The sequence below is a fragment of the Anneissia japonica genome, unplaced genomic scaffold, assembly GCF_011630105.1.
Source record: "Anneissia japonica isolate Jap-2015-1 unplaced genomic scaffold, ASM1163010v1 scaffold18216_len16496_cov121, whole genome shotgun sequence".
Lineage (NCBI taxonomy): Eukaryota > Metazoa > Echinodermata > Crinoidea > Comatulida > Comatulidae > Anneissia > Anneissia japonica.
The window spans coordinates 3,472-14,118 of NW_022754016.1; the positions used below are offsets into that span (position 1 = coordinate 3,472).

A 10,647-nucleotide genomic window follows, 5' to 3' on the forward strand; every position below is an offset into this window, starting at 1 on the left:
AATGAAAAATATTTTTCTACGCCACTGGATGCTGGGCCAGTCTACCCAACACTTCATCTAAGATGCTGGGCCAGTCTACCCAACACTTCATCTAACATCATCAAGACTCCTACCCAACACTTCATCTAACATCATCAAGACTCCTGATTAGGATGTCATCTAGATAGCAACATACACCACCTAATCTGTTTAACATTTTATCCATCACATTCTGAAAAATCCTTGGGGCTATTGATACCCCAGAAGGTAATCTTTGGTATTGCCACAAATCCTTTTCAGTATTAACTGTTAAGAGTGTTGTGGAACTTTCAGTCAATTTCAACTGCAGATACGCTGACTCTATCTTACTAAATATTCTCCCCGATGATGATTGTGAGTAAGTATATTCTGCAGTAGGATGGGTATGTGTCTTGTTCAACTACCTTATTTACAGTTTGTTTATAATCACCACAAAGTCGAATGGATGTGTCGGCTTTATTAACAACAACTACGGCTGATGCCCATGGGCTGTACTTAACCTTCTTAATAATTCCTGATTTTCCTAACCGTTGTAATTCATCATGGACCTTATCAACCTGAGCATAAGAAATATGGCGTGCTTTAATAAAGACAGGTTCTATGCTCTGATATCAGCTTTGAATCCCTTAATTTTATCTTCATTTGTATTAGTAAACTGTCCCAACTCTCCGAGACTTAACTTCGTAGACATTCCTAGGCCTTGGATGCTCAACACCACCGGTTCCAAAATTCCAAAAGGGCAAAATGGCATTCAACACACCATCCAATGAAAACGAAAACGAGTCCCCTCAGTGACCAAAATCCGAGCTCCCGTCCGTTCAAAAAGTAGCTTTTTCAGACTCAAAAGTTGCTACTGCTAGTCGCCATTTTTTTATGTATTTGCCACGAAATGTACAAAGATATATGCACAACTTTATTGAACCCTGAAACTCAACACTGTAACACAGTGTAATATAATGATGTGCTCGCCATGGAACCTGAACAGCAAGAGAATGACAACAAATTTGCACAGAATTTCTTACAATCAAGGATATATATATTGATCTTTAAATAGTATAATTTTACACATTTATACTTCAAAGCTCGATAAACATTAGTGTATGATTTCTAATAAAATTTCCATTGTAATCTTATCAACTTGAGTGATGTTGGTTTCTCCTGCAGTATGTGTTCTTGTTGCCTTTGGTTGATTTTCATCTACATCTATGTGCTTTAGTTTATGTTTGCAACAATTACTTGATCTTGTGCAGACATGCCAACCCTTGGGTCATGAAAATCTGGAGATTTTTTAAGAATCATAAAAAAATCTGGAGATTTACCAAAAAATCTTGAGGTTTCCAGAATTAACCAAAAGATGATGCAAGATATACCAAAAAAGTCACGTCACTACAAATCATTGGCCGTTGGTGGTGACATTCGAATTGAAAATGGCTGCTTGTTTGTTGCACTGCGAAACGAGCAGACGGCGTATACATTGAATAATAATGATCAAATCAATCAAATTATGCATAAAACGGAGTATTTTTGCGGAGGGGGTGGCCTGTGAAATCGGGTGAAAATTACATTCGAATGGAAGAACTGAAGATTTGTTTAAATATCAGGTGACACCCGACAGGATCGAGTGAGTTGGCAGGTCTGCCTTGTGTCACAGATATTCCACCTTCTTTAAATGTCAATGTCAATGTGGTGTTTGTTTGCAAAAATTAATTTGTCTGTTATCAATCGACTGTCTATCACCATTATCTACTATCAATAGTACACTTAACACTATTTCAGTAATTATATATTTTTATAGTCTTGTCACCATTGTTTGCTATTGCAACCCTCCGTGGTTTCTGTGAGATTAAGCATACTCCAAATGGATTGTTTATTCCATCTTCTGGTTTATCAATTCTTTTCATAAATGTTCCATCACTACTAAGAACCTGTAGGCTTGCATAATTTGCGATAATGATGTTGTCATTCTCATCAACTACTACTTCTGGATAACCCACTATAGTATTAGTATCATGTTTATAATCTTTGACCACTTTCATGAACCTTCCTTTGTTATCGAATTGTAGTAATCGGTCGATGGAAGACTCAAAATCTCTCACTACTGCAAGAATATGTCCTTGATTTGTAACTGTAACATCGATGACTCCTATACTGCCTCCGGATAACATTATTCTTCTGATCATCAGGCCACTAGCAATGTCAAACATAAAAACACATTTATTTGCAAAATCTGCTATGTACACAACATTACTTTTTGATGTTGTATCCACATGTATCCCAGCTGGATTCTCTAGTATTCCCTGACCAATTAATTTGATCACCTCACCATTCATGTTAACTATTGTGATGCAATTATTGCCTTCATCACTGACTGCTATGCTACCATTCTTTATTTCGTACATTTTGAATATTTCCACACCTTGTGGTAGTGTAGCCCTACCAATATACTCCCCAGATTGTTTGTACTTGTGTATTTCATTTTTCTGACATGAGACAAGCAACGATCCATCTTCACACTTAACGAGGCCATAGTAATCCATGTCTTTGTCTAATTTAATAGTATTCACTAATCTTTCTTGTTCCACTTTAATTTTCATTGGTGAATGTGTAAGTGGTTCATTATCAACACTCATATCTAGTCTGCAAACACCTAGACTTATGCATTTTCCTGTCACAACATATCCTCCATTGTCCGCTTCATCAAATAATGTTGCCTTCAGTTTATTTGCGTCTATATCACATTCATCTGTTTTGATTACTTTTGCAAAACTATTTTGACCTTGGCTTGCAGGCACCACTCCCATTAATGTCAGAGGCTCTGCCGCCTTCCTTTTCGTTTTTATTATTCCTATGTCAGATTGCTGCAAAGAAGCAATGTGGTGTTTGTTTGCAAAAAAAAAAAATTTCCCATTATCATTTGGCTCTGTTTTGGGCATTCCATTTACTCTGTCCTCCAGTGCTTTAATTACTGTTTCACTTGATTGCATCGCTGTTGCTTCATCACTCTTTAACAACTGTTGAAGAAAACTTAATTTTGTATTTACTTCACATATTATTGTTTTCAATTCATCCATTTGTACATCATTTACTTGCTTTTTCTGTTTGTAGATTATCTCTACATTTTTTTTCATTTCATCTGCTTTATTCATGATTGTTTTAATCATTTCCTGCACAAGCCTGTCAATATCTTGCAAACTTGTCTTTCTACTTTCATCTAATTTTGTAGCAGTTTGAATAACTGCTTCAAGGCCTTCTTCTAACATATCTTTGCAGCATTGGGCAGCTTTTTCTAATGTTGATGAAGTTTCTTTAAATATTTGGAAAGCATCCGATATGCTGATTGTTTTGTGCTTCCCTTCCCACACTTTGTGGTTTATGAATGTGCAATGAATGCAAATTGGAGTTTTACAATCTTGACAGTACAACTCCAAAGGTTTAGAGTGAAGTGAACACAGTGGAGGATTTAACAAAGCAAAGTCTTGTGGTGTCATTGAGCGCACATCCTCCACTGCATGTAGCTTGTGATTTGCCAACATTGGCATCAGTTTATGATAATCTCTACAAGAAGAGCACAAGTAATGTCTGCAATACTGGCAGTAGTATTCTTCTGCTTTTCCACAAACACATTTTGTGATGTGATCACCAGCAGGTTTATCATATTGTTGAAGGGTTTCTAACAAGTTATTCAGAAATGTGTTTGGTGGAAGTTTCTGAAGCCCGCGTTCTGGAATGGGAAATGATTTTGTGCAAGTTGGGCAAGTCAGCTTACCCTTCTTCTTAACCCAGTCTTCCAGACAGGCCAAACAAAAACTATGCAAGCAGTTGAGAGATTTTGGATTCTGGAGTCTCTTCAAGCATATGGCACACTCTAAGACTTTCATATCAATATCTTCCAGAAACTGACTAAGTTTACTTGTAGCCATCTTGATATAATTCTGTAAATTAGTAATAATTTAAATGGTTAATGTAATATTACTGGGGCTTTTAATATCGATGGTGATGATGTGAAGATGGTGATTGTGGCGGCAGTGATAGTGGTTATGGTGATAGTGATAATTGTGGTGATGATGTTGGTGATGATATTGGTGATGATATTGATGGTGATGATAATAACGATGCGGTGATGATGATAAGACCTGCCACATTGAATTTTTTGTTAAAATAATACATAGGAGCAACACAAAATAGAGGGCCACAGAATGGATGATAACGTCACAGACCCACAATTATGGTTGATGCTAAGGTTTTATTTGGTAGAAGCAGTTGGCGCATCGGTTGTGGCTTGGATTCCCATCCTCAAGGTCGGGGGTTTCGAAACTCTCGCGGTGCTAACCACATGTGTCCTTGGGCAAGGCACTTTATCTACAGTTGCCTCTCTCCACCCAGGAGTACATGTGGGTACCTGGTAGGTTCGAACACAAATGTGCTGATTTAAGGAGGCTATGCCGCACTGGGCCAAGAAAACGGCATTTTGGGATTGTTTTAGCTATTATGGCCATAACCTAATTAAATTAAAATTGTTCTAGTTCCCGATGGTGAATAAGACCGCAGTTTTGTCCGCTTGCGATCTCTACTGTAGGTTTGACACTTAGTTTAGCAAAAAACTTGGCTAAAATCCCGTGGAAAATTAAGCTTTGATGATATGGGATAGGGCAGGGACTTAACCAGTGGCGGCTCTAGGATATTTTTTCTAGGGGGGCTAAGTTGTCCGACAGGGGGACTTGAGCTCATGGGCTCAAGCTGTGAGAAGGGGTTGAGAGGGGGTTCTCCCTCCCAAATGAGATTTTTTTTAAAGAATAACCTCTGGATGGCCGAAAATGGCACTCTCGGACAGTGACAGACGTGTTGGCTTGGTGTGGGCTTATTTTTATATGTTTTATGGTCTGACTGCCCGACAAGCTCTGTCCGGCGAGGGGGGGCTTGACCTGTCCGGTGGGGGACTTAAGCCCCCCTGCCCCGCCACTGGACTTAGCTACTTAGCTGAGGCTGGGACTTTGACATACTGTACATGTAACCTTTTTGGAAATTTAAGTGCATTACCAATACCCAGTTCCCTTGTCTGTTTACTTTTAGATTTTGGGATTTTAATACCAGTCTGTAGGTGTGTATTGTGCAGAACTCTGATCTAGAAAGAAGATTTTTTTGATTAATTTTTTTGAAAATTTTGACTATAATTATTTACTTTATCATTATCTATAGTAGTCCTCTTGATGTTATAGATACAAATTTTATAACAACTCTAATTATTGAATTTTTATTACCTTTCAATTCCTTGTTTATTGCTGACAAGTGCCGTAGCAGCGTTTCTAATATCTCTCCCAACAATGTTGGGTTTTTCCACTTACTGTTCTATATGACACAATAGATGGCAGTATTTTTGTGCAGTTGATCAGGTATTGATGATACTAACTTTTTGTATTGATATATTCATGTATGTGTACAGTTAAAATCCTATTACAATCAGTGGCTGACTGTCGGTTATATTACAGGGTATGCTAGGTATTTGGCAAATCTTTTCATTTCATTTCATTTTTTTCGGCATTACATTAAAATATACAGAAGTACAAAATTATATCAAAATACAAGAATACAATAGTGAAAAATGTCATAAAAAAATATTAAAAACCACAAATTCAGAAAACAAACAAAAAGTTATAAAAATATTCATTTATCAAAAATAAATTGGAGTTACTTGAACATCATATACCACTTTAAAAAATTGATATTAACAAACAAAAACAGATATTAATGCCAGGATAACCCGTGAAATTTGAGAAGAACCAGTGTTTCAAACGTGGTCCTAAAATATCACATAGAAACAAAAACGGAGACAGACGAAAGAAGTAGTATATGATGTACAAGATAAAACAATTAATAAAAAATGAAGACCCACCAACAGCGTTTACCCAAGCTACAGCATATACAAGTTATAGACTATATGCAATATTAGAGAATTTTTTATCAAGGTGATGCTTTAATTTTATTTTAAATACATTGAGTGATGTTGATTGTTTTATGTATGATGGTAGTGAGTTCATTGTTTGATTGCTGTATAATAAAATGTTGTATTGTTGGGATGTTTAACATGTGGGATGCGAAAGTTTAATGAGCTATCTCTAGTAAAATGATTATGTCAACTATTGAGTTGTGTGAAACGATTTTATCACCCCACCACCCCCCCTGCGAAAAACAATACTCGCCATTTCCCAGTTACACCCCCCGCCTACAAATCATGTTTAAGTAGTTAAAAATCACCTTAAATCGCCTGATTTTGTGAGTTAGCTCCCCTCACCTAATCACCGATCCCCCACTTTACCTTCCCATCACCCAGCTCCCTCCCATTTCAAGACCCCCCTACGCCACTGATGCTTGGGACTGCTAGTAGGAAAAGTTTGTAAGCCTACTACTATACAGAATCGGATTGTGTTCTATATTAAAATAAAATGTATGTTATTTTCAATATCTGCATGGTTGTAGTATCTTCTCAGTGGAGGTCCCGATTTGTGAGAAGAAGATCTGCATGCGCACATACTCTTTGAAGCACCGCTTCCATTCCAGTGTTAAATTGGCCACCACACAATAGTAAATTTAAGCATTGTAGAATGCTCTGACTCACTGAATACATGATTGGCTGATATTGAAAACCAGCCATGCGGAAATTCTAATCTGAGAGTACGGTGCGATAGGTCCGACTGTGACTTATCCTAGATACCAAAGTAGGCAATATTGGCAAACTTTGCTTTTCCAATGAACTGTAGCAATCCACTTGAAAAATTAAGGTTTATATAGAAGATTCTGACTAAAAAATTTGAAATAAAGTGGAAAAACTGTGCTACTATTTTTTTAAATATTTTTTTGAGCCAGGGTATGCACTGCATACCTTGCTTGCCTTAACTGTTACCTTAATACATAAATTCTACTACTTTATAAACAATAAATATTTTTCAATGCCTTGATCAGAAAACATCCTTGTCCTCGTCCCCTCTCCACTGTTTTATTAGGCTTTGTTTCCAACATAACTGAGCTCAGTATATTTTAAGGCCTTCCTGTCTGTAGTATATTATTATTATTATTACAGTCATCATCATCATCCTCCTATTCTTGTTATGGTAATCTTAATTATTATTATCATCATCATCATAATCCAGTGGTTGAGTCACATTCCAGCTCTATTTATATTTTATTTGTGACAAATTTGTAATAAATAAATTAATTAATCATCATCATCATCCTTTTTATAATTACTCTTATTATTATCACTATTATTATTATTATTATTAATATTATTATTATTATTATTATTATTATTATTAATTATAATAACAAATGTTCAGAGACTGACCCTGCATATCCAGCTACTGTATGAAACGGTTTATGAAAGGCAATTTAAGAAAAACCATGACAGTGTATTGTTGCTTATTGTATTGGATAATGTAACTTTGTATAGGAACTCACAACTTACAAAATGAATTAAATAGATGCAGCAAAATTCTTAAATGATCAGAATTATATTTTGGTCATTTAAAACAACTGTACGTAGTACAAATATAATCCACTATAAATTCTACTAATGTTAATGTAAACCTATATTATATTTTTTGTAAGACTATAACATTACCTAAACCTATTTTACTGTACTGTAATTTTACTACTGTAATTTTACTGGTATTATTATTTCAGGCGAGTATAATTTTATTATACTATTCAAATTCTATTAGCATCTGTATTTTAAGTACTGCAATTGTATAAAGTTAAGTATTAGGTTGAGCTGAATAGCTTGATAGTTAAGATGCTTGCCTTCCAATCCCAGGATACTAATAGGTGTAGGTTTGAACCCTGGCATTGCAGAGTGTTCCTAATGACCAAAAACAGCCCCACTCAATAAACAGCATAGACATACCATATACAAAGCATCATTCCATCCTATTCTAGGCAAGTTGCTTCTGTCTAATGTGAAAGAAATATTTCAAATTAAATTGTGAAAATTTAATTCTTTTTTGACGTTTCGAAAAAAAATTATTTATTTTTTCCATTATTGTATTTTAATGCGACATGCAAATAATGTTGTACTAGGACTATTCAGTATCTGTGTTTAAAATTAAACTTTTATTTCTGAACGATGTCCATGTGGCATTATGGAAAAGAAATAATATAAAAATAATATAATAATAAAATCTCAAGCCCATGATATAGGCATACTGTACATAGTTAATGAATAACATAGACCTACAGTAGTACAACATTATTTTCATTAAATATAATCATGGAGAAAAGAAATAATTTTTTTCGAAAAGTAAAAAAAGAAAATTATTCCAGCCATCTAGAGGTGCCAAAATCAACAAATTTCTTTCCTCAGCCCCAACCATGATGGGGCTGAGGTATACACCCACACTCCATCATTTTTTTCAAATTTTGTATCATTGCCAATAAGTTCAAGTTTTGGCCATCCAAGGTCACCATACAGTGTGGTACAAGCACTGCTTTGTGGTGCCTTAGAATGAATCTGGCCATAGTTTAAAATCTTAATAAAAGTTATTTCTAAACCATGTCCATATGGCATTACAAAATAGAAATGAATACCTTATGAAAAAAAATATATAATGTCCTGAACCCAAAATATAGGCTTACTGGACATAGTTACTGAATAACACCCCTCCATAACACAGACCTCGTTGCATTACAATACAATGTGTTACCATAGAGAAAAGAAATCATCCCTATCAGTGGTATAGGAAGCCCCCCTCCCCTTTGAAATGTGTGGTCCCATCTGGTATCTTCCTTTTATAGGTACCTTCGCCATACTAAAAAACTTGTTGAGCAAATAGTGATGCTCCAGTAGTTTAAAACTTAGATAGGTTCCCTTCACATTCTTACCACATCCTTTCTCTTCTCCCTACATCACCCTCTTCCCCATAAGATTTGCTACAGATTCCTAGGAATTAAGTACGGTATATAATAAAGGAAACAGATCCGTCAGTCAAAGTCATACAACCATGGTGCGACATATCATACCCCGCAGGCCCTGTTCCCTAAACTTTTTGAGATTAAAAAAATGGGGATAAAAGACTCAGGGTGCCATAATCATATCTTTGTATACCTCCCCTCTCAACCATGGTGGGACTAAGGTTGTATATACCCTTCATCCGAAGTCCCTCCCTGGGCCTCTCTTTTTCAAATTCCTGGACCCAATACTGAATACACCTCAGTAATTATATAAATTTATAGTGTCATTATTTATCACTGCAATTCTCCGTGGATGTTGCGAAATTAAGCATAATCCACTTGGACATTCGATTCTGTCTTCTGGTTTATCAATTCTTTTGATAAAATTAAATTTCCATCACTACTGAAAAGCTGTATTTTTCCATAACTTGCTAAAATGATGTTGTCATCCTCATCAACTAATACTTCTCGAAAACCCAGTGCCTCATTTTCATCACCTTTGACAAGCACTTTTATCAACCTTCCTTTATCATCAAATTGATATATTTTATTGTAGCAAGACTTATCAACATCACTCTCTAATACAAGAATATGTCCTTGATTTGTAAGGGTAACATCAATGACTCCTGTTCTATTGTTTGGTGACGCTAATTTTTTGATCAGCTGGCCACTATCAATATCAAACATGTACACACATTTATATTCCCAATCAGCTACATACACAGCATTTGATGCTTCATCCACATGGATCCCACCTGGATCACCCAATATTTCCTGACCAATTGATTTGATCACCTCACCATTCATCTTAACTATTGTGATGCATCCATTGCCTTCATCACTGACTGCTATGTTACCATTCTTCATTTTGCACATTTTAAATATTTTCACATCTTGTGGTAGTGTAACCTTACCAATATATTCTCTTGATTGCATATACTTCAGAATTTCATTAGTCCGACATGAAACCAACAAGCACTCTTCAAATTTTACTAGGCTTCCGAATTCATTATTCTTGTCTTTGAACAATTTAATGGTATTAAATAATCCTTCTGGTTGTACTTTGATTATCATTGGTGACTGCTTGATCGGTTTGCCATCAACACTCACATCTATCATTTGGCTCTGTTTTGGGCATTTCATTGACTCTGTCCTCCAGTGCTTTAATTACTGTTTCACTTGATTGCATCACTGTTGCTTCATCACTCTTTAACAACTGTTTAAGAAAACTTAATTTTGTATTTACTTCAGATATTATTGTTTTCAATTCATCCATTTGTACATCATTTACTTGCTTTTTCAGTTTGTACATTATCTCTACATTTTTTTTTCATTTCGTCTGCTTTATTCATGATTGTTTTAATCATTTCCTGCACAAGCCTGTCAATATCTTGCAAACTTGTCTTTCTACTTTCATCTAATTTTGTAGCAGTTTGAATAACTGCTTCAAGGCCTTCTTCTAACATATCTTTGCAGCATTGGGCAGCTTTTTCTAATGTTGATGAAGTTTCTTTAAATGTTTGGAATGCATCTGATATGCTGATTGTTTTGTGCTTCCCTTCCCACACTTTGTGGTTTATGAATGTGCAATGAATGCAAATTGGAGTTTTACAATCTTGACAGTACAACTCGAAAGGTTTAGAGTGAAGTGAACACAGTGGAGGATTTAACAAAGCAAAGTCTTGTGGT

At 35.5% G+C, this 10,647-nt stretch overlaps 1 protein-coding gene across 1 annotated transcript in view; it reads right to left on the bottom strand.

The window, feature by feature from the left end:
- Positions 1-68: 68 nt before the first annotated feature.
- LOC117123017 (tripartite motif-containing protein 2-like) overlaps positions 69-10,647 on the bottom strand; it is a 10,914-nt gene continuing 335 nt past the window's right edge. The window contains exon 2 of the mRNA XM_033268808.1: positions 69-3,708. Within this exon, the coding sequence (XP_033124699.1) occupies positions 1,791-3,708 (1,918 nt within the window). The 3' untranslated portion in view covers positions 69-1,790. The remainder of the gene's footprint in view (positions 3,709-10,647) is intronic.